Source organism: Copadichromis virginalis, linkage group LG15 (genome assembly GCF_057382275.1).
Source record: "Copadichromis virginalis isolate Kocher_CV1m ecotype Utaka linkage group LG15, C_Virginalis_male_GT1.1, whole genome shotgun sequence".
Classification (NCBI taxonomy): Eukaryota; Metazoa; Chordata; class Actinopteri; order Cichliformes; family Cichlidae; genus Copadichromis; species Copadichromis virginalis.
In genome coordinates, this window is record NC_140632.1 from 29,862,868 (window position 1) to 29,887,328 (window position 24,461).

A 24,461-nucleotide genomic window follows, 5' to 3' on the forward strand; every position below is an offset into this window, starting at 1 on the left:
TAGTTGGGTTCACTTCACACCCCAACTCTGACATTTATGTGACAATAGTGTGAAGGTGTAACCCTCTTTTTATGTGTTATGTGTAATGTGTAAATCAAAGAGTGCAGTCATGTGTAAATAATTTAGAAACTCTACTTAACTGATAAAAAGGAGTAGTGTTACATTAGTGCTCGTTTCTCGTTCCTGTCCTTTGTGTTTGTAATTAATATGTATCACTCTGGATGAAATTGTTCATTTCTTTAAAACTTTGTGTTGTGATTTTCTCTTTTAATTTAACAGCCACATTTAAAATGATCACATATGTTTAAAATATAATAATAATTTCTCATTTTCAACATATAATATTTTTTACTTGAAATTTACATAATGAGCATGTCCTCATTTTTTTTCATTTCTTATTATTATTGTTATTTGTATTATTATTACTTAAGTACTTTACTTTGCTGCCGTTCAATATTCTAAATACTTGGGGTGTATGATTTTAAATTTTGATATACATATTTTGTTATTTTAGTCGTCTTTAACCACAACCACTTGGAGGCGACATAAAGGCATTCCCACGCTTTACAGCACAGTAACATTTCCGGGTCTGGGCCTGTGTACAATTTCAAAACAAAAGCAAAACAAACCATCCCGACTGCTCAGAAAAACGAGAGGCAATATTTACGTTACTGAACTAGTGTATGATATTCCATAAAGTGTACAGTGTAAATAAATACACAAATAAATAAACAAATTAAAAACTGTTCTATATGACTCTGCGTAACTGCTTACTTTTGCTTTGTTGAATTCGAAATATCTATTTACTTTGTCATGTGTTATGTTATTACTTAAGTTTTCAAAAATTTAAGTGTATGCTGATTTTATTTGATTGCATTTAATGAAATTTCAGGTTTGTGCCTTATCAACAAACGTGTCTGCCTCTTATTGCCTTTTATACCATTCTGCTTAAATAAGCTATTTGTTATGTGTTTTCTTTTAACTTAATCTTTTTAAACCACTGTTTAAAAAAGGCTCATTGAGGAAGTATGTTATATCAATTTATTCATCTTGCATTTCAGGTCAGCCTATATCATGTGGCCGTATCTTGATGAAACATTAATTTTGAAGGCTTAAATTAAATGTAAATGTTTTAAAACTTTGTAATATTTCATTGCTAGTGCTGTTTATACATATATAATCATATCTTTCTGACTAAACTCACCCCAAGACACAAGAGTTAGGCGTTAGATGATTTCTATTAGTCTACATTATTTTATTTTCTCTCTGCTCCATTAGTGACATTGATTTCCCTCAGTGTTGGATTTTTCCTTTCTATGGCCTGTGTTCACAGCACATAATTTTTTTGAAGGCCCTTATTTATTCAGAGGGAATTTTGCCACCTTCAGATGAATGAAATGACACGATCAAACAAACATACAGAGACCCCCCCCCCTCCCAAAGAAAACAAACAAACAAAAATGCCAGGTCCCAATCAGAGTTTCAGGCTTAAAAGATCAAAGGTCTAATCAGGTCTAGGATTTTTATCAAGTCAGTGTTTCAGTTCGTCGTCTCTTTTAATAGCTTGTAAGGGAGCACTGCTCGATTTACGGTACTCTTACCTTTTTTTGTGATTTTTCAGTAAGTTCAAGTCTTGTGCTTTTATTTTGAATGCGCATACCGGATATGGGTTCGCGCCGTGGTCTCTTCGGTCTGATTGGTTGTACTCACGTTGCTGCTGATGTGGTGTTCCGAAGTTAGCAAACGCGAACATCCGATTCAAACTTGTTTTCTGCTTTTGTTAGTATTGTATTTGTGAAAACAATGCCTTACTATCAGACGTGGGAGGAGTTCGCCCGTGCAGCAGAAAAACTGTATCTGACAGACCCAATGAAGGTAATAACGCTTTATTTAATAAGTACCATACTGGATAGCCTGTTAGCTAAATGGCACGTTAGCGACGTGACTGTGCTGACTGGTGGTTCGATATTTTTTCATGTTAAATTCTGAACATTTTTGTTATGTTATTTCTTTTTTTCAGGTCAGAGTGGTTCTAAAATACAGACACTGCGACGGAAACCTGTGCATTAAAGTGACTGACAATGCTGTGGTAAGTACACCGAGGAAAAAACGTGGAATTGTTTGTACCAGCCAGTGAAATATGAGAGGTTCTCTTGAGAAAGCTCTTAAAACTTGTTTTTTGGACGAGCAGCCAGAAACTTCTCTCTTTGTTTTCTGAGTCTGCTGGTACTAGTTTGTGTGAGGCTAAATCGTAACGTGTAGCAGAGTAACACAAGCAGGCTAGCAGCTGCGAGTTTTTTTTTCTTTTTTTGTTTAATAAAGCTCCTGTAATATTTTACGTTTTGTTGTGTAATAAAGTGTGAGCAGTGGGAGGGGGATACACCATTTTAGCTGTTTTTCTTCTTCCTGTGTTGCGCTGGATTTTTCCGTGTTCATTTTATGGTAGAAATATTAGGCTTACTTGACAGTGATACCCAATGTCTAATGACCTGGCTGCATTATATTCCAGATATCCCAAATTCTTCACTTCTATGAATTCTTTTGGAAGGTTGGCGGGTAAACTCATCTTTAGAGAAGACTACAGATTTATAATATTGGCATCTAGCCCTATATTCACAAACTTTCTTAATACTTGGAGTAGATCCCATTGTCAAAATGCTAAGAAAGTTCTTAGATTTAATTTCGTTTTAAAATCATTTATCCATAAATTCATATAAAATCAGGGTAAAGAGGCTTAAATGGTTCTTAGGCACAGGAGAAAATGACAGTATGTAGATTATCATGCCACTTTGTCCACTTTTTCTTTAAGTGAGGTAATGGCATATGATTAATTCAGTCTCAAATCATTGTGAGCCTTCTGCTTAACATCTCCATCTAGCATGTTTGTGCGGTTTGCCTCAAATTTCAATGTTTGAACATGAACATCTCAAACTATTAAAACTATTAAAGATAAAAGCTGGAAATTTTCATTTTGATATTTCTTAGTACAGGATTGAAACATACTCTGTACTTTAGGACACACACACACACATATATATATATTTATGTTATATTATATTATAATATATATTAGGGGTGCAACGATACTCGTATTGATATTGAACCGTTCGATACAGTGCTTTCGGTTCGGTACGCATATGTATCGAACAATACAAAATTTTTAATCTATTTTATCAACTTTCCTTCTGACTATGCTGTCTGTGTTGAGCGCTCAGTGGATCTGTGCTCGACAGTGCAGCCTAGGCGGAGTAGTCGAATGCAGATTCACTGAGCGCAGGGCAAGCTAGCAGACAGAAGTTAAGCTCTCCTTGCAACATGGCAAATTGAACCTCCCCCACCCTCATTCAGATCAGGCGTTTGGAACTATTTTGGTTTTCATGTGACGTATGACCCTGAAGGTAAGCGCGTCATGGACAAAAGTAAAACAGTATGTTGGATGTGCCACGCAATGCTCTATTACATTGGTGGGAACTAGTGCGTTAGCGCAGTTAGCTCGTTAACGTGTTGACGCCGTCCAGCCCCACGCACGAGGCGATCCGCGGTAGCTCGTTAACGGATATTTGCCGTGTTGTGGCGTTAAGGTCATTTCAACGAGATTAACGCTGACAGCACTAGTGGGAACACAACGAATATGACTGCACATTTACTCCGACATCATCCTAGTGCAAAGACAAGTGGAAGCAGACAAAAACAACAAGCAAGCATGCTACTAACTTTACCCGAGTCATTTAGACAGCCGTTAGCACATGATTCTCCTTATGGGGACCTGATATGTTTAATATGCTGCTGAGAATATAGCCCAGAAGAAGCGTATAGTATAGCTTTTATTTTGGAAAGAGACATTTCTCTGTAATAAACTCTCTTTTCCAAAGATGAGTGATTTGTCGATCAGAGAGATGTATTTTTTTTTATTACTTTGTTGTTTCAGCAACATTAAATTTAAAAACTGTACTTTTGAGTTAAAATATATATTTATAATTTTAAGAAATGACAAATTGTTTTTCATGCCTTTGAACATTTTTGTTCAATGGCATGAACATTTTTTTGTATGGAAAAAACATCGAACTGTGAATTTTGTGTATCGTTGCACCCCATATGTGTGTGTGTGTGTATATATATATATATATATATATATATATATATATATATATATATATATATATATATATATATATATATATATATATATATGCAGAAAGGTGCGACAAATAAGGTGCCTAAGAAATACAGCAAGCTGTCCATACCTGAGGCCTTGGAAACTGCCAAGCAAAGACTCACAGCCTTGGCCAGCCGCTTGAGGAGGTACACCAGAGAGATAGAAGGCAGGAGAATAAACCAGCTGTTCTCCACAGAACCAGCAAAGGTGTACTCTCAGTGGCAAGGGAACAATAAGAGAACAGCACCACCAAGGCTGGAGACGGAGCAATACTGGAAGAGCATATGGGAGAAGGATGCAACCCATAACGGCAATGCTCAGTGGCTAGTGGATCTGAGGGCAGACCACAGCGACCTCCCTGAACAGGGTCCAGTAACCATCACAGTGGCAGATATCCAAGAAAGGGTCTCCAGTATGAAGAGTTGGACAGCACCAGGGCCCGACATGGTTCACGCCTACTGGCTGAAGAAGCTGACTGCACTCCACGAGCGTCTGGCAGCACAAATGAACCAGCTGCTAGTTAACGAGAGACACCCGGAATGGCTAACTGAAGGCCGGACGGTCCTGATCCCCAAGGACCCCAAGAAGGGACCGGTCCCCTCCAACTACCGACCAATAACCTGCCTCAGTACTACATGGAAGCTCCTGTCAGGCATCATATCGGCTAAGATGAACAGGCACATGGGTCAATACATGAGCGGGACACAGAAAGGAATTGGCAAGAATACCAGAGGTGCAAAACACCAGCTACTGGTAGACAGAACAATCAGCCGAGACTGCAAGACCAGACTGACCAACCTGTGCACTGCCTGGATTGATTACAAGAAGGCCTATGACTCAATGCCCCACAGCTGGATACTGGAATGCCTAGAATTGTACAAGATCAATGGGACCCTAAGAGCCTTCATCAGGAACTCAATGGGGATGTGGCGTACAACACTAGAGGCCAACTCCAAGCCCATAGCACAAGTTACCATCAAGTGCGGGATCTACCAAGGAGATGCTCTGTCCCCACTGCTGTTCTGCATAGGCCTGAACCCCCTCAGTGAGATCATTAACAAGACTGGCTACGGATACCGACTACGGAACGGAGCAGTTGTCAGCCACCTCCTGTACATGGATGACATCAAGCTGTATGCCAAGAGTGAACGAGACATCGATTCACTGATCCACACTACCAGGCTATACAGCAATGACATTGGAATGTCGTTTGGACTGGAGAAGTGTAGTCGGATGGTAACAAAGAGAGGGAAGGTAGTCAGAACTGAGGGGATTGAACTACCAGAAGGCAACATTGCAGACATAGAGGACAGTTACAAGTACTTGGGGATCCCGCAGGCAAATGGGAACCATGAAGAGGCCGCTAGAAAGGCTGCAACCACCAAGTACCTGCAGAGGGTCAGGCAAGTCCTGAGGAGTCAGCTGAATGGTAAGAACAAGATCCGGGCCATCAACACATACGCCCTGCCCGTGATCAGGTACCCTGCTGGGGTAATAAGCTGGCCAAAGGAGGAGATAGAAGCCACTGACATAAAGACAAGAAAGCTCCTTACCATGCATGGAGGGTTTCACCCCAAGTCCAGCACCCTGAGGCTGTACGCTAAGCGGAAGGAAGGGGGCCGGGGACTGGTGAGTGTCAGCACCACAGTCCAGGATGAGACAAGGAACATCCAAGAATACATTGGGAAGATGGCCCCAACTGACCGAGTGCTCAGTGAATACCTCAGGCAGCAGAAACCCAAGAAAGAGGATGGAGACGAGGAACCATCATGGAAGGACAGGCCCCTGCACGGTATGTACCACCGGCAGATAGAGGAGGTGGCTGATATCCAGAAATCCTACCAGTGGCTGGACAAAGCTGGACTGAAAGACAGCACAGAGGCACTAATCATGGCAGCACAAGAACAAGCTCTGAGCACAAGATCCATAGAGGCTGGGGTCTATCACACCAGGCAAGACCCCAGGTGCAGGCTGTGTAAAGATGCCCCAGAGACAATCCAGCACATAACAGCAGGGTGCAAGATGCTAGCAGGCAAGGCATACATGGAACGCCATAACCAAGTGGCCGGCATAGTGTACAGGAACATCTGTGCTGAGTACAACCTGGAAGTCCCGAGGTCAAAATGGGAGATGCCCCCAAGGGTGGTGGAGAATGACCGAGCTAAGATCCTGTGGGACTTCCAGATACAGACGGACAAAATGGTGGTGGCTAACCAACCGGACATAGTGGTGGTAGACAAACAGAAGAAGACGGCCGTAGTGATCGATGTAGCGGTTCCGAATGACAGCAATATCAGGAAGAAGGAACACGAGAAGCTGGAGAAATACCAAGGGCTCAGAGAAGAGCTCGAGAGGATGTGGAGGGTGAAGGTAACGGTGGTCCCCGTGGTAATCGGAGCACTAGGTGCGGTGACTCCCAAGCTAGGCGAGTGGCTCCAGCAGATCCCGGGAACAACATCGGAGATCTCTGTCCAGAAGAGTGCAGTCCTGGGAACAGCTAAGATACTGCGCAGGACCCTCAAGCTCCCAGGCCTCTGGTAGAGGACCCGAGCTTGAAGGATAAACCGCCCGCAGGGGCGTGCTGGGTGTTTTTTTAAATTTATATATATATATATATATATATATATATATATATATAAGTTTTTTTTTTTTTTTTTTTTAAAGTGCATTGGTTATAAAAAATGAATAAATTAAGCACTTAAAGTGCCATATTTTAGCACACACTAATAATACAAATATCACATGGCAAAAGCCACTGAGCAGCAGCTTGTGAGTGGTGTCTAGCTGTATTTCACAATAATACAAAATAAAACACGTAGAATACTTTTTAACTTGTAATTTCCTGATCCCTGCTTGCCAGTAGGAGTTTTAAATGTAATCTTAATTACAAGACTTCTTCAGGGCGATAAGTCTCAAAGTGGCAGGTAGAATTGATCTTGAAAAGTAAATATAGCAAAACAATTAAAAGTTACGAAAAATGGCTTAGTAAGTTATTCCACATAAGTAGTCTTGCAAAGCCAAGTTGCCATGTCGACATGGCATAACTTGCAGTCTGATGTATAAGTATAACCCAGCCCTAATCTTAATGCCACAACTGCCACAGGCATTCGATATACTGACTGCATGAATGAACGCTGCAAAAGTTTGTGTGTGTGCGCATAGATAGATAGCATAATCTGAAATATGAGAGTGCTTCTTGACCATGCTGCTTACAACGTGGGTCTTGAAAAATGAAGGATATGCATATATTTAACAAAATAATGATTTCAGTTATAAGTACTTCTCAATGTGAAGGTTTTTATTTATGTATTTATTTTGTATTATTATTAATGTGTGCTCATATATGGTACTTTACAGGACTGCTTATAGTTTTCAACTAGCCAGTACTGGCATTTGTTTTTATATATTTCAGTCACAAATTACAGGTCCTGATTCAGCTCTGTGTAAAGAAAAACAAGTGAAAATTTCAGGCTTTTATCCTTTTGAGATAAAGTTTTGAGAGAGCCATATTTTATTATTGCCTGTGGAAACAAATGACTTGAAAGTGGCTAGACAAGCCTTTACTTGGGCCATGTAATTTGTATTGAAATTGGAATGACCCTTTGTAAATCATCGCATACAGTTTGTATAAAGTAATTAATGGATCTTTGGACTGGAATTAATATCTTTAATTTTTGGGTTGTGATACATGGTGAAGACTGCTTTGAGTCTAGTATTATTCATATGAGAATATAAGTGGGGCTGTTTGGTAACCAACACATCAAGCACAGCTGTGTCATAGTGCGTGTTGTTTGGTTGATGTTTTCTAGAGATGCACCGGTTGACCAGCCAGGGACCTGAATTGGTTGTTTTCACTGTAACTTTACAGCAAAAATGTCCCTGGTTTGAATCCTGGCTAGGTTCATTCTCTGTGGAGATTGCATGTTCTCCCTGTGTCTGTGCGGGTCTTCCCTGGGTACTTGGTGCTGGCTTAATTAGTTGTGGTGGTGTGGTGTTCCTGGATGTTGCTGAGCTCTCTTAAGGCTCACCTCTCATGGTTGTAAACCCAACCCCAGCTCCAATGTGTTGGAATATTGTTGTTGATGGTGGGTCTTGCTCAAGTGGAGAGCTGTGGTGCTGCTACACAAGGCTACAAAGCATAACAATGACTTCTGTGACCAGTTACAGTCTAATTGAAGTTTGGATTTCATCCATGAGCTAAGAAGATGCTGATTGTGTTCTTGTCACATAATTATAGTAAGATTTATTTTAAAAAGGCATTGAGTGTAGAACCGTGTACACATGCCAAAATAATGTAACTCTGTATCAAGCAATTATTGATTTACAAAAAGGTGTGCACCACCAAAAGAAAGCAACAATGTAACTCTATCATTTAGGTGACTACTTAATCACTACTATAAAACCGTAAAAACCTGTAGTTTTCATGCTGTAACTGCCTTCATTTGGTGTCTTCTCCATCTTTACAGTGTTTACAATACAAGACAGACCAGGCCCAGGACGTGAAGAAGATTGAAAAGCTCCATGGGAAGCTGATGAGACTCATGGTGTCCAAGGAGACGCACAGTGGTGCCATGGAGACGGACTAAAATGCTCTTGAAGAGCTAAAGTTTTGGAGCTCTCGGACTGAGTTCAGAGGACATGGTGGTGCTGCTGAGAGAATAGAAACATCAGAGTGGGACGAGTCTGTAAAACGGGAATGTGGGGAGCTGGATCTGGCTGCTTACACTGGTTTAATGCTGCCAGAGAAGCTATAGATATATACTGTATATATTTTCAGGATTTTTTTTTTTTTTTTTTTTAAGTTTAACTGTCCACCTTTCCTTTACAGGCATGATCACATCCCTAATGGTGTAAGTTAAATGTAAGATCCGTGTAGGGGTGGAACAACATTAGCTGCTGTGTAAGCAGCTTTGGCACCTTGAATTCTTTAAAGACATTTCCATAAATTTTTAGTTTTGAAAGGGAAGAAAAAGATGGGCAATGAAGATAACTTGTCTTTTTTTTTCTCATCTTTCTAGCTATGTCAGATTCAGTTTAAGCGCAGTTTACTTTGATTTTTGTCCCCCCTCATTGTGCCACATGAATGAAGCAGAGCTTTCTGATTTCCCAGCAAGGGTGTGGAGAAAACCCAGTGTTTCCACACTGGCATGTTCAATAAATGGTTGTTTACCCCAGTCAGCAATATATCTCTTTTATTCATCTCGTTATGGATTATATTGTGTTCAACTGTCATACGTCAACGTTATTATGCGAGACAGCTTATATGACATTGGGTTTGAATTAATGAGATAACACGTCCTTTATTTAGCCCTAGCAGTTAAAATAACTCAAATGCAACAAAATCAAAAAGTACAGTTTTATGTAGCTTAGTCATAAGTCAAAGTAAATAAACATATAATATAGATGCTGATTTAGAAAAACAAATTTAAGCAATATTATATAGCAAAGCAAACTGAATTAAAAAGGGCTTACTAATTTAAACGATCACCTGTGTGCCGGTCTTCCTGTTGTTCATGTACTCAGGTACTCTTACTCCTGCACCACAGCAACATCCTGTCCTCAGATGGACATGGATCATTTATCGGCCTTCTGTGTATTTCAGTGAAGCTGAAAAAGTTATGTTTGTTTTAATTAACCAAGTTTTTCCCAGGAAAAAAAAAAACCCTTTGTGAATTATGTAACTTTTTTATTCTTGGTCCAATTATTTTTCAAGTTCTTGTTTTTACTTTTTCATTCATAGTGATCAATATGAAAAAGGTATTACAGAAGCAAAAATAAACATTTCTGTTTGTGTCATATTTAAAGCTGGAGTGAGTGTTTAATGCAGGCACACAAACGCAAGGATGACTTCAAAGTGAGCCTTTAATTGTTGAAATTACCAGTACATTCACAAAATCCAAACAATAGAAATAAGGAGCCTGGGGGCAAGTCCAAAGAGAATAAGCAAAGCTGCACATGAAGGAAAACAGGAGTATACAAACCTCTTGTTGAAAAACAAAATAGAAACTATGATATTTGATAATATGTTGGTTTCTAAAATTATAGTTTTGTGAAATGAGCAGCTGGAAAGATGTCGTGGATATGCTGAACCTTCTTCCTTGTACAGACCCCGGCTCTGAGGTAGGATGGCAGCTGCAGAACGGTCTCAAACATGATGTGCTCTCCCCCATGAGTGGCACTGGGGATGATGTTGTTGGAGAATGCTCCTAATGTAACAGTGGATGGTGTCCTGGGGATCTTTTTCCAGATCTGGATTAGGGTGTCACTGAGCTCCTTGAGCTCTCTAAGGTGCAAATGTCCAACAGCCTAAGCCACCAATAAATCAGTCATGCGGGATGACGTTCTCCACATAAAAAACAAACTACATGTGTTTTGTTCCTTCATAGATCAACTTTGATCTGTAAATCGTGAATTGATTGTAATTTATTTTTCAGTATCTCTGTACCTATTGTTCTTTTCTTTGCTGGCTCCCTGCTACTGAGTTGTCTTCTTGTAAATATTCAGGAATATTCATTCATTTTTCAGTTGTAGTCAAAGTGCCTTTTTTTCTAACTAACTACAAACATGTGTATTTGGGTCTTCCCTGTCAACATTTTCATCAGTAATACAAATGCTGAAAGTTAAGTTTATCATAGTTTAATCCAAGGTTATTATCGTTAACGAAAACTAGAAGTAAAAAAACATTTTCGTTAACTGAAATAAAAAATAAAAACAAAAAAAAGGAAAACTAACTAAAATTAACTGAATTTATAGCAAAAATGTGTTTAGTTTTCATTGATGTGTGCGTGTCATACAATAGTCAAGGGTGAAAATGAAGTTTAGTTTCCAGATTTTTTTCTTGCCGTCTCATTATGCCAGCAGGTAGCAGTACGTTAGTCGAGTCGTCTGTGTTGCTGCTCCGTCCACGCGCAGAATCATGTCGGGAGATAGCGCCAGAGTCCAATTTGGGATTACTTTGAATATGACTGTGTTTTGGATAAAGCAAGTGTCTTGTAGTGGAAAGAGACAAATTATGAGGGACATTTCTAAAGGGAAAAAAAATCCCACAAACCTTAAAGTGCACTTGAAAAGCTCACACAAGAAGGCTTGAGCTCCCTTACCTTCTCAAGGTAAGGGAGCACACTCAACCCTCATCCCCAGAAACAGAAGCCAGAAAACAGAAGCTAACCCCAGGCAAGGCAGCGTGATGCATCCCGAGACAACAGGACGGGGATATCTACATAACTCTGAGTCAATTGCCTTCAAAAAGTTTATCAATTCACTTGAACCAAAATTACGAACACCCGGTGCTGCAAGAGTTAATAGTCTCATTGGGGCCAAGATATACATTTTATAGTTGCCTGGTAAGGGCAGCATGGCACGGTGGTTAGCACTGTTGCCGCACAGCAAGAAGGTTCAATTCCACCATCAGGCCGGGGTCTTTCTGTGTGGAGTTTGCATGTTCTCCCCGTGTTTGCGTGGGTTCCCTCTGGGTACTCCGGCTTCCTCCCACCGTCCAAAGACATGCAACTTGTGGGGATAGGTTAATTGGATAATCCAAATTGCCACTATGTGTGAATGTGCGAGTGAATGCGAATGGTTGTCTGTTCCTGTGTGTTGGCCCTGCGACAGACTGGCGACCTGTCCAGGGTGTACCCCGCCTCTTGCCCTATGACAGCTGGGATAGGCTCCAGCGCTCCCCGCGACCCTGAAAAGGATAAGCGGAAGCGAATGGATGGATAGTTGCCTGGTATCAATGGTTGTTTGTCTGCCTGTATGTATTTATTTAAAGAACCCATAGGTGGAAATGTGAGTTGTCTGTCTCTGCGCGTTAGCCCTGCGACAGATAGGCGACCTGTGTAGGGTGCAGGGTATGGTAGCTGGAATAGCAACATACCCAAAAAATAAGCAGAAGAGAATGACTGATATGACGAAACTGGGATTTTGTTACACTTAATTTTTGCAAACACAACTAAAACTATAACTGAAACTAATCAAAACTAAACTGAAACTAAGGATTTTCAAAAAAATAAAAACTAAACTAAACTAGCAAACAATTGGTAAAAACGAATTAAAACTGATATAAAATTGAAAATCTGAAGTCAAAACTAAATAAAAATAAAAACTAATGAAAATTGCAAAACTATTAAAACCCTGGTATAAGTACACGTGCTCGCCCAAAATATGAAGATCTTTATTAAAGGTCCGTCCATTTTTCTTCTGCGTATTCTGTTAGCAGAGCTGCTCTGTGCAGCGTTATGGCATAATAATTTTAAGGGAGAATAAAAAGTCGACACACATATCTCATTCCTGACGGAGGACTCTACCACTACACTTCTCCAGTCCATTCACAGAGTCGTTGCATGGTAAGACATTGATAGGAAGTGGGCGGAGCCTTTTACCGTCATTTTATTACGACGCAAAGTACAAACACCTGTGGACACACAATCCAACATATTCAATTCAAGGTGGCAAGAGTCCAACCCAGGTGTCATTGGGCAACAACGGGGCACAGGTTTCACGTCTGTCACCAGGTTGACACAAAGAAAGACAACTATACACACTCATATTGGTGGTCAGAGGGCCCGGTGGCGCCAGTGTCCGGCAGCCTCGCCTCTGTCAGTGCGCCCCAGGGTGGCTGTGGCTACAATGTAGCTTGCCATCACCAGTGTGTGAATGTGTGCGTGAATGGGTGGATGACTGGATATGTAAAGCGCTTTGGGGTCCTTAGGGACTAGTAAAGCGCTATATAAATACAGGCCATTTACCATATTCACAAATTAGAGTCACATTCCTTTGGGAAGAAGAGGAACGCACAGAGAGAGCCCAGCTACTCACATCTGCACAGATAGACTCCAGGTTAGCAGATTCAAATCCAGGATCTTCTTGCTCTGAGGCAACAGTGCCAACCACTGCTCCCCTAAAGAGTGAACTTAAAAAATACAGCAGGAATATTCAGAAATGTTTTATGTTAATAGATAACTGATGGTTGCCTTTCGTCAGAAGGAACTTTTTAAAAAATTATGCCTTACTTAAGATGACCGAGTTAGGGCGAGTAATTCACTGTAGTCGTAGTGACGTTATTGTTTTTTCAGGAAACTCTACGTTTAGTTTTTTGTGCTTTTACGTCCATATAACGTTTGACGTTTTAATTTTGAAGGTCGAAAACGGAAGTTCAAAACTTTTCGCCCCTAGCTGGTTTGCATACGCAACGTGCGCTGTGACAAACTTCCGTCATGAATTGGACTACAAATGTCCCCAGATCGTGTAGTTATTTTCCCAGTCCGATGGATTCTGTGAGCAGCCTTTCTCTGAACCACGGCCACATTTAGGAAAAGTTGAGCATAAATGCGACTTACACCAGGTTTGTGTCAAAAGCTGTTTCAGTGTCGTTTCAGCAACTGTGTTCATCAAGTTTTGCGAAGACGATGCGTTTACAGTTTGAACCAGAGAGAGAAGCCAGCCAGCCGGCTTGAAATTCAAACTTAAGGATGCGTCGGTTGTCGTTAACGTCACCACTACCGCGTACAAACGTACACTAGCGTTTAGTTTAGTTATCTTGCCTAACATTAAGGTTCCTACGAACAAAGGAGCTGTTCTTCTCATCTTTGAAACGTTAGCATCTTGTACGTGTGGACTTGAGTGTCGCATTTTGCCTTTAACAGATTATAGTTGGGCGAGGCTCCGTCTAATCTGTGGAGAAACAACTTCAGCTGAGAGGTGCTAGTCACACTTGTCAACTACGTATGTTTCGCTGAATGTGACAACATGTTTTAAACTGTGCACGTGTCGTAAATATAGTATCACTCTTATATAAAGCAGTGTCCAGATGGCACTACATATGTTCTTGGGTATTTTTCATAGATTGTATACAACATAGGTGTTGTGCCCGGGCCATCTGACAATGGAACTAGCACCAAGATGGTATTTTAAGGCCAGCTATTAAAGTTTAGGTATTTATGTCCAGATAATCTGGATAGTAAAAAATGCAAATGCATATAAAATATCTGTTTAACAAGTGTAATGATTCTAGTACGTAATAGAGACCTTATGGCTTGTAATATGCCACTTCAAAAAGGTCACTGTAGTGTTTTCCAGGCTCAAAATGAGCACTTCAGTCCGCATGAACAGTGGTTCGGGTAATAAGTCTGCGTGACATTATTCCATTCTATGTCCTGCTATTTCTGGCCCTTTGGGAAAAACAAAAAGTTTATTTTTCAGGGAGTAAATCAAACCTCAGTCTGTATCAGAACAAAGAATAACCAGAAAAAAGAATTTAAGGCAAAAAGTAAAGAAGAAAGCAGTAATACTAAAACCAGTGGATCTTTACAATTTGTTAGTTTTACAGTAGCTTCATGTTTTTGTGTTGAAGCACAACAGGGCACCTGTCTCCTCTTTTCACTGTCTGTTTATACATTAGTTTGCATTTAATTAATCTCTGACTCGTTTTCACACTGTGTCTTTTGTCTTACCTCCTTATCCATCACCCCCAACTACTTTCAATAGATTACTGCCCCTGCTTGGGCCTACAGGAGGTTTCTTTTTGTTAAAAGGGAGTTTTTACCTCCCGTTGTCACCAAGTGCTTGCTCATAAGGCGGTCCTCTGAATGTTGAGGTTTCTCTGTATTTTTGTTAGGGTCTTTACCTTGAGGTGACTGCTGTTAGGACTTGACACTATATAAACAAAATTGAATTGAATATTTAAATTTATTTTTTACAATGGCAGGAAACTAGACCTTGTTAGAAAAATGGTACTTGATGTAGAAACTGCCTGCATTTCTAGTAGGAACACGGGTAGTTCCTCAAATGGTCCTGAGAAAATGTTCTACTGATTACACCAGGTGAATGCAAGCTTTTTGTTTTTTGGTAAGATTTTTAAAACTTCAATCTCTGTCTGCGCTGTAGTTATTCAACACTCCTTATTTCACTGTCAGCAGCATGCCCATTTTGACCAGTCAGCGTTATAAGTTTTTGTGAACCTGTTGTCTGTTTCCACAGCGGTATGAGTCTACGGGAAATTAGTGAGAATCTGAAACTGGCTCGTGAATATGCCTTGCTGGGAAACTACAGCTCAGCCAGTGTTCTCTATCATGGGCTGCTTGAACAAATCAAAAAATATGCGTACACGTTGCGAGACAGCAGTTTCCAGCAGAGGTGGCAGCAGGTAAATGTAGTGCTGATCTTTTATCTGATCATATGAGGAGCCGGTACCAATTTTTCTTATGCATGCACCTGTGGTTGTTTCTCAGCTGTGGCAGGAAATCATCGAAGAGAATCAACAAGTTCAGGACATAATGTCAACTCTGGGGAACTTTCAGTTGGACACAGCTCCTGTTAAACCCAGTAACCATGATGATTTTGAAATGAGACCTTTGCATGTGGAACAGAGGTACTGCACTGGCTATTTACATACACGTATTATTTTCTGCTTATTCGTTGCTTAGGAAATTTCATATGCTACAAATTCCGATGCTTCGTGAACACATATCTGCTTCTGGTGCAATTCTGCAGTTTTCTGAACTGCAATTGTTGAATAAGCCAAGAACAATAGTCATGATGTAGTCATATGATTGAGATCAGTGAACCTCTGTAAGCCTCTGTGAGCTTGATTTGTTCCTGCTCTGCCCTCCAGAAAGATGGCTGGTAAACCTCAAACTGTGTATTTTTAACTGTCAGAGATGCACTTCTTGAAAAATTCACCTTTTTATTATTTTTTTTAACTTTTGCAACATAGTTTATATTATGTTGCTTGTATGCTTGTAACATATTTTTTTGGCCACATGCTCCATTTTGAACAACATTAGTAATTTTTAAAAATGTATATATTTATTTTATCAAAGCCAGAAATTTCCTTTTTGGGATGAGAGCAGCTATCTGCCACAAGCAGATTATGGCAGATAGCTACTCCACCTTAAGCTTGGTTCTGTCAGAGGTCTCTTCCTGTTAAAAGGAAGTTATTCTACCACACCATCTCTGACTACTACTCACAGAGGATCATGTGATTTGTATGGTTGTCTAAGAAGCTTGGAAAGAAAAGCGTCTGGACTTCTTTAAGTTTCTTGAAGATTTTTCACCTCTCATCTCATCAGCTTCTCTGTTAAGAAGCTTAAAGAAGTCCAGACTCTTTCTTTCCAAGCTCCTTAGATTGCGATGACCTAGATGACTGAGAACCTTTACATATTCTTGTGATTCTTTCTCTAATATTGTGTGATTTTATTTATACCGATGCTATACACAATAAATAGCACTCCACCCACCCAGTTCAAGTGAGTTTTAAGTTATCTGGTAATTAGCAGACTGTATATTTGTAACACAGATATCTGCACATCAGTGCTGTCTTATAAAATACTGGAATTTCACTCAGCAAAACTGAAGCACAAACGTCTTTGATAGCAGATACCACAAAGGACGCCGTCTTATTTGGCTACAGCTGCCTCTAACCATTTCACCCACCATACAGATTTTAGTTTTTTAAGAGGAAAATTATGCAAAGAGACCAAATCTGTTTTTGTACAGTCTGTAAACATGTCTGTGCCAAAAAAAAAGCCCAACAAAAAACTGTAACGTTGGCTGTTTAATGGGACTGTTTTTGGCATTTAGGGGCTTTTTTCATTCGCAGAGGTTGCCTTGACTCAAAATGAGAAGCAGATTGGACTGAGAGTCTGGCTTCTAGTGCAAATGATGATGCTTAAAAAAACATGCTAGCTTATTATCATCATCACCGAGGACACTCTCACAAGAGATGCTTGATCTCACGAGTTTTACATCCTGGTTAAATAAATGTTTGTTTTTGTTTAGAGGGGAAAAAAAAGAGTAGCATTAACTTCAAATGCAGGACTGTGTCTCAGCCTTTTTTTTCCCCTTTGGCTTTTTGACTGTGTGCTGTGGCAGTTTGGTCTGGTCTTGCTAGTTTTAAATGAAAGATTATGATATTAAGCTCTTTAGTTGGCTATTGGCCGATAGAATAATCGAAGTGGTGTCAGATCAGTAATATTTAAGGGGGGGAAAAAACGATCAATCATACGGTTCTGTCTGGTTTGTGCTCCAAGCACTAAGGCAAAAGCTGATTCACAAAGAATGTAAATGTTTCAATGATTTAACACCTGTTGACATTAAGGGGTTGCAGTTGATAGTCTTATCCCTGTTTTCTTCACAGACATTCTCCCTGTCCTGTCAGACGTCCTACCAACCCCTACAAAGACAGCAAACCTGCAAACAACCGCCTGAGTGTGGCTGTGAAGGCCCAGCAGAGACACCTGCCCCGAGGGGCCAACGGCGACAGAAGCAGACCTTCCAAGGGCAAAGAAAAGAAGGAACCAAAGGAGGCTGCTGGCAAAGCAAAGGACGATAAGGTGAGCGATATGTTGATGGTTCCAAGTTGCAGCACACATAGTCACAGCCTTCTCTATTATACCACATAACAAAAAGTCACAAAGTATTGCTGATCAAACAGTATCACATGCGGTCTGTTTACTCACTACCTAGCCTGTCATTCCAGTTTGGGTTTTTTTCCCCGAGAGATTTGTTCAAGGAACTGGGAAGGGTTATTTTATTTGTATTTACTTATTTATGGTCTGCCTCTCAGAATAAATCAGATGTCCAGGAGAAAGAAGCAAAGAGGTTTGATGGGGCAGGATATGATAAAGACCTCGTGGAAGCTCTGGAGAGGGATATTATATCTCAAAATCCAAATATTAAATGGTAGGTGAACGTTTCAGATGCCTTGAATGACTAAGCTGTAGTCTTTGAGCTTTCCTCCGTTAGACAAACTGTAGTTTTTGGTATGTCTGCTTTGGCTTCACTTAATGGCCTTTTTGTCCTGTAGAGGTTTATCTATCTTTCTTGGCATGAACACCAGCCTCCCTGAGAGTTTTCACATCTGACATCAGTCTAAACTGTTTTTATAGGGATGACATCGCAGACTTGGAAGATGCAAAAAAACTGCTGAAAGAAGCAGTTGTGTTGCCGATGTGGATGCCAGCGTTTTTTAAAGGAATAAGACGACCCTGGAAGGTAGTGTGCAAGCACAAGTTTGTGTCATCACTTGTATCACATGCGTCCTGTTACATAGATGTTATTTTCTTCTTTAGGGTGTGCTTATGGTGGGACCTCCTGGCACCGGGAAAACACTTCTGGCTAAAGCAGTTGCTACTGAATGTAGAACCACATTCTTCAATGTCTCCTCATCAACTCTGACCTCCAAGTACAGAGGAGAGTCTGAGAAACTAGTTCGCCTTCTCTTTGAAATGGTAAGTTCAGTTTTTGTCAGTTTTGTGTTTGTTGGTGTGCTTGAATGTTCTGAACTTAGTTTCTGTTGTCTGTAGTAGTATTTCCTTTAATTTTTCAGGACTGTAAGTTAGTTTTGGAGCCCTCTAGTGGATGGAAATCACCTAACACACCTTTATTTCTGAGAGTGAATTTATCACTCATTAATAAATAATCATTAACTGAATAAAACGTGCTTTCATATTAAGTTAAGCCATTTTTGTGAACCAATTATAACAATCTTTGTGTAAAGTTAAACAATTTCTTAGTATTAAAAATAATACACTTTTTTTTTTTTTTTTTGTCCTTGATCTGAGTCATTGCATGTGTCCCCGTACAGGCACGTTTTTATGCTCCCACCACGATTTTCATTGATGAAATTGACTCAATGTGCAGCCGCAGAGGAACCTCAGAGGAGCATGAAGCTAGCAGGAGAGTAAAGGCAGAGCTACTTGTGCAAATGGATGGTATAGAACTTTTGTCTATTTCCATTCATGCTAGATATATTTACCTTTTGATGGAGGCAGGTTTTTTTTCTCGTCTTGTTGTTGTTTTTACGCAGGTGTTGGTGGAGCATCAGAGAACGACGACCCATCAAAGATGGTGATGGTCCTGGCTGCAACCAACTTTCCATGGGACATTGATGAGGCTCTGAGGAGGCGCCTGGAGAAGCGGATCTACATTCCTCTTCCTTCAAGTACAATTGTTGTTTTACTGATTTCCACATTGTTGGCAATGAAATGCAATTATTGAAAATGAAAACTGCCAACAACTCTAAACTCTGAAAAGTGTTGCATGTTTCAATAACTAATAACAGATCATAACAGATTGGATCATAACTGCTCGACTTGGTGACAAGCATCAGCTGCTCAGCCTCCACATTCCTCACATTCCACTGATTTGAAGCACAGTGCACACAGCTGACAGCACATGCAGCTTTTTTTAAAGCTACTTTCTGTTCTATGGAAACATTTATAACCATGCCAGAAGGCTGCCTGGTTCAGTGTCTGCTTTGTGTTAATTAAACTTGACAAATGTTGATTTAGAAATGTACAACATGGAATTATAGTCCCAACATAAATATTCTCAAGGAGGGCTAAATTGCTAACGATGCTGAGTAAATGATGACCTTCTGTCTTCGTGTAAATATTGCTGATGAAATGACCATTTACTGAAGCAGAAAGCATGCTCTAGTTGCTGTTGGCCCTCTGTTTGCAGCTAAGGGGCGAGTGGAGCTGCTCAAGATTAACCTGAGGGAGCTGGAGCTGGCCAGCGACGTGGACTTGGACAAGATTGCTGAGCAGATGGAGGGTTACTCAGGAGCTGACATCACTAACGTGTGCAGGTCAGGGCATATTTCAAAATGAAGTTTCAAGAATACACTACGCATAACTTCCAGATAACTGCTGATATTTACTGATGGCCCTGGTAGTTAAATGAACTGTAGTCTTGGTATTTGCAGTACCATATTTTCTGCACTATAAGGTGCACTTAAACTCCTTGAATTTTCTGAAAAATCAACAGTGCGCCTAATAATCCGGTTTGCTTATGTATGAATTCTGGTTGTGCTTACTGACCTCGAACCGATTTTATGTGGTACACTGCGCTCAAAAATCTGTCAAAAAACATTTTAGTACAACTTTGGTAAGCTACGAAGCTGCACCGCTTGATGGATTGTTGGAGCATTACGGCTGCCGTAGTCAGGAGCCTCGCGGAGTAATCCAGGGTCAAAAACTCTGTCTGTTTCAGGTCCCAGAGTCAAACGAACACTGCAGGATCACTGAGAGTTAAAAACTGTCTAAATTCTTTCATCTTTAATAAAAGGATCAGCGTTGCTGCTTCACCAGGTGTAACAATTAAGTTTAACATCCAGGCATCCATGAAAATAGAATTTAGTCAATTTAATGGAGTTCGCAGGAAGTTAGCTCGCTAGTTTCCACCTAAACGTGATATACCATGACTGAGAGATTTCTGAAAAAATTTAAACGTACAGCTCTGTTATCACTTCCAACATAAATGAAGACAGAAAACTAAACAGGAGTGACTTTTGTAGGGTTACTGAAGTTGGACTATCTGGTATATAATGATGTGCTACTTGATCCCTAGCGATACAGCTATGTTAGCGTAACATAAACACAGTGAAGCTGGAGGATGAACACTAACTATTTTCCACTTGATAAAAGTTAACAAATGCAATAGCATGGCAGGATGCTGTAAACGGACTAAACTTCAGTCAGGAGAACAACTGAGATAATCAGTCCAAGATACGAGGTTAGTCCTTAATATACTGCAACAACATGGGAATAGAGCAGCTGCCAGAGAATTCAACATTAATGAATGGAGGAAGCAAGAAGAATAAATTGAGTAAAGTTTGACTTATCTGCCTGTTTTGTATCGCTTAATGCACCTTATGCATGAAAACAGACCCGTTCATCGACAGTGCGCCTTACAATCCGGTGCGCCTTATGGTCTGAAAAATATGGTACTTTGCTACATAAGATGTCTTGCAATTTGTCCGTGTTAGCAGTAAAACTAGTTTTTGCTAACACTAACCAGATGAGAGAGAGAGAGAGAGTGAATCGTGATCACTCTGCTGATGCTCACGAAGCTCCTGTTTGTTAGCTAATAATAAATTAGCGGCTAACGTGGACAAATTGTTGCTTCCTCGCTAATTCTAGGTTTCTTGTGTTCTAGACTGGCTAGCACATTCCTATGTGAAACCACATCATTTTGTGAGCTTGTGTTAAAGTCTGTTGTGCTGGTAGCCATATGTGTTTGATGTTAGTTATTAGTGGACTGTTACGGTACTCTTTGGCTGTGTTGCTTGCTTTATAACACTTTCTTGGGGACTAAGAGAGACGCTGATGCAAGGGACTCTGCAACAAGAATAATCTCCACAGCTGGGTGCAATTTTGCAGTATGATAATGCACGCTGAAAACATTCATGAGTTTGGTTTCAATTTAACCTAACATTCCCACCTAAAGGTTTGTATGTGAGGAACAGTATTAAGTGAAATCTGACAAATCGTTGTTGTGTGTCGCGTAGGGACGCATCTCTGATGGCCATGAGGCGAAGGATCGAAGGCCTCACTCCAGAGGAGATCCGCAACATTTCCCGGGATGAGATGCACATGCCCACCACCATGGAGGACTTTGAGTCCGCTCTGAGGAAAGTGTCCAAATCAGTTTCTGCAGCTGACCTGGAAAAGTATGAAAAGTGGATCGAAGAGTTTGGCTCCTGCTGATGAAACTTTAAGTGTGCAGCTTAGTGTAAGGTTTTGTGTTCCTGCTAACTGAAATGTTTTCTTGGAGAAATGTGTCAGCTCTGGTGTATCGAGCTGCAAGTACATTTCTGAATCAGCAGGCAGGTTTATTACAAACGTAATTGCACTTGAAAAGTGGTAACTCTTGTACATGTTGTTGCTATGCAAACCTTTTCATCTCAGTGAGTGTCGAAAGAAGAACAACTCGGAGCTGATTGTTGATACAATTCATTTTTGGACTTAATCATTTTAGTTGACTGGTCCTGAACATGTTGCCAAAATGTTAGACAAATCGGATATAGCTATTAGAAAAACTGACAAAACGTCGGCATTTCCTGAAATACACTAATAGTAAAAGGCCAAACATGTTATATTATTAGTTTATCCTCAGTGTCGTTTTATTGTCTTTGTGCTGGTGTATCTGTTGGATACAGAACCAGCCAATCAAATGTTGTTCCCTTTATTGTTGTTCTTTTCACTTTGCACTTGATTTTATTTTAAACCGTATGGATCTATAACACTTTTTCTTATAAACATTAAACTAAGAAGCCATTTCTATATTGCGATACGTGCAAGTTTATTTATTGCTCACTATATCTGCTTAAAAAAATCTACACACAGATGAGTTCACACATTTAATTGCAACCAAAACAAACCTGTCCAACTTCCCCTGTATCCTGCAAGCTCTGTTTCAGGTTTTTTATGCTTGGATCTGTATGTTACTGAGAGGGGGTGTCCTTAATAGAGTCCCGATCAAAAGTTTAAGACCACTTGAAAAATGGTAATAAATAAATAAATCATATTTTGCATGGTTGGATCTTAACAAGGTTCCAGGTAGAGCTTCACCCTCCAACAAGAAGAAATGAGAGTGAGACAAAACATTTTTTGAGCATGGAATTTATTGAAAAAAATGCTTAAACTGAAACAGGCTGTTTTACAGCTGATCAAAAGTTTAGGACCACATGGCGCAAAAAAAAAAAAGAAAAAAAAAAAGAAAAAAAAGAAAAAAGATTTTTTTGTTGTTTGTTTTGTTTTGCTATTTTACAAGTTGTCTTAAACTTTTGATCTGGACTGAGTCTGTCACTCACACAGCTATGGCTCCACCTGCTGTTCAAACCTCCATGAGCTGTAGCTGGGTTAAAGGGAGTGGGGAGGGAGACTAATTTAAGACAGCGTGTTTCAGATTGCTGAACTGAGCTCTTCCACAGTCTGAGGTACAGCCTGGTGGTGTTGGATAGACTGAAACCAAATGTCCCAGGGTGTTTTATTGGATTTGGGTCAGACGAGTCGGGGGGGGGGGGGCATTCAGTGGTAACAGTTAATTTATCCTCCAGGCAGTGGCAGAGCGGGGGGGTGGCTTACTGGGCTTAAGCCCGGGTTGTTTTTTCAGAAGCCCGGGGTCTTTTGGAGTGTAATTTTTTTTTTTCATAGTTAGATGCCTGACTGACAACTGTATAAAGCGAAAAACTACACACAATATTCGAAGCACATAGTGCACACTGTGGGAATTTACGACTGTGCATAAATCCCCCTAATATTGGTATGATCCGAGCTCAGGCAGTAAGCGGGGCGGGGCAGCTGCTGCGCTGTTGGAGAAACGGAGCTAGGCAGACAGAGGAGAACTGAAGTTTGACCAGGTACCAAAGCAAAGCATTCGTACTGTACAAATAATGTAAATATGACGGTGTATCACGAAAGATTGATATCAAACTGATCACTTGACCCATATTATGTTACTCGCTCTTCAAGTGAATCAACAAATGGCAAAATGAAAAGCCGAACAACAACAATGCTGTTTCTTTAGAGAGTCTCAGCTTACATGTGTGTTTATTTCATATTTTCAGTTGTTACCCTCCACGGCTAAATAAATCGGTTTCAGTAATGTACTGATATACAAGAATGGACATAAGGAGCGTCTTTCAAAGAAAAAACTCTGGTAGTATTTTATATATTATGCTTTGTATGTTGTTCAGTATATTTCTATGCAAAACAAGAGGAACTTCAATACACAGCAGTATATTCACAGTTTAAACCAGATATGTTAGGTATTTTAGTACCATGGTAGCATTTACTGGATATTGTTTTATAGTGACATTATACAGGAAAACTCTGTCATTCAATAAGGCCCCTTTGTTTTAGTTATTTTTCTCTTTGACCCAAGAATTGATGTGTGAGAATCACAGGCTGGTACAAGGTTGAAATACCACAGAGATCACTCCCTCAGCTACATTAGTTTCTTAATCTTTTAGGAGACGCCTGTTGAGGCCAAATGGTTTGTTTCAGATTTCACTAATGTAAGAACTCTTTGTTTTGTGCCTTGAAAATATGTCGCTGAGATAATCACAATTGTAGCTGAACTGATACACTACACAAAGGATGCTTCTTCACCCAAGGGCAGGAAGACGCTGCCTTATCTTGGTCTGTACTGGTTTAAACTGATAAATCTGCTGTCTCATGAATTTTACCCTCTATATAAACTGTTGTACTTGTGAATAAAGTTGAGTCAATTTGGGAAGACAATCTAAAGCAGTCTCTGTTTTCTTGTTCTCCCAAGCTGCTCCCGAGCTCGTACTAACACGCTGAATGGCATGCTTGAATATTACTTGAGAATATATTTGACTGTGTTACAGACTAAGGGACATTCTCTGCTGATAGGTGAAGGTACATTCTCTGCTGATAGACGTCCACGCCTCGAAGGAAGTCGATCCACGGATTAGGCCCTGGAAACCGTTTCCTTCAAGATATTTACATACACTTTATGGAAAACACAAGAACATTTTTTTACTGTATAACATCAA

At 40.1% G+C, this 24,461-nt stretch overlaps 2 protein-coding genes across 5 annotated transcripts in view; both read left to right on the top strand.

Moving 5' to 3' along the window:
* The window catches only part of katna1 (katanin p60 (ATPase containing) subunit A 1), a 30,075-nt gene extending 5,886 nt beyond the window's left edge, over nucleotides 1-24,189 (top strand). For 2 of the 4 annotated variants that reach the window (XM_085432863.1, XM_085432864.1), the window contains exons 3-12: nucleotides 15,134-15,299; nucleotides 15,385-15,524; nucleotides 17,292-17,487; nucleotides 17,721-17,836; nucleotides 18,043-18,148; nucleotides 18,226-18,384; nucleotides 18,741-18,867; nucleotides 18,963-19,097; nucleotides 19,619-19,745; nucleotides 21,447-24,189. In XM_085432863.1, the coding sequence (XP_085288989.1) occupies nucleotides 15,134-15,299; nucleotides 15,385-15,524; nucleotides 17,292-17,487; nucleotides 17,721-17,836; nucleotides 18,043-18,148; nucleotides 18,226-18,384; nucleotides 18,741-18,867; nucleotides 18,963-19,097; nucleotides 19,619-19,745; nucleotides 21,447-21,645 (1,471 nt within the window). In that variant the 3' untranslated portion in view covers nucleotides 21,646-24,189. Of the gene's footprint in view, nucleotides 1-13,313; nucleotides 13,500-13,643; nucleotides 13,856-15,133; nucleotides 15,300-15,384; nucleotides 15,525-17,291; nucleotides 17,488-17,720; nucleotides 17,837-18,042; nucleotides 18,149-18,225; nucleotides 18,385-18,740; nucleotides 18,868-18,962; nucleotides 19,098-19,618; nucleotides 19,746-21,446 lie in introns of those variants that run through there. The other 2 variants (XM_085432865.1, XM_085432866.1) reach the window with 2 other exon arrangements.
* Nucleotides 1,671-9,334, top strand: srp9 (signal recognition particle 9). The gene is made up of 3 exons (XM_085432868.1): nucleotides 1,671-1,875; nucleotides 2,021-2,089; nucleotides 8,623-9,334. The coding sequence occupies exons 1-3, from the start codon at nucleotides 1,804-1,806 to the stop codon at nucleotides 8,740-8,742; spliced, it is 261 nt and encodes an 86-aa protein (XP_085288994.1). The 5' UTR covers nucleotides 1,671-1,803; the 3' UTR covers nucleotides 8,743-9,334.
* Nucleotides 24,190-24,461: the final 272 nt, after the last annotated feature.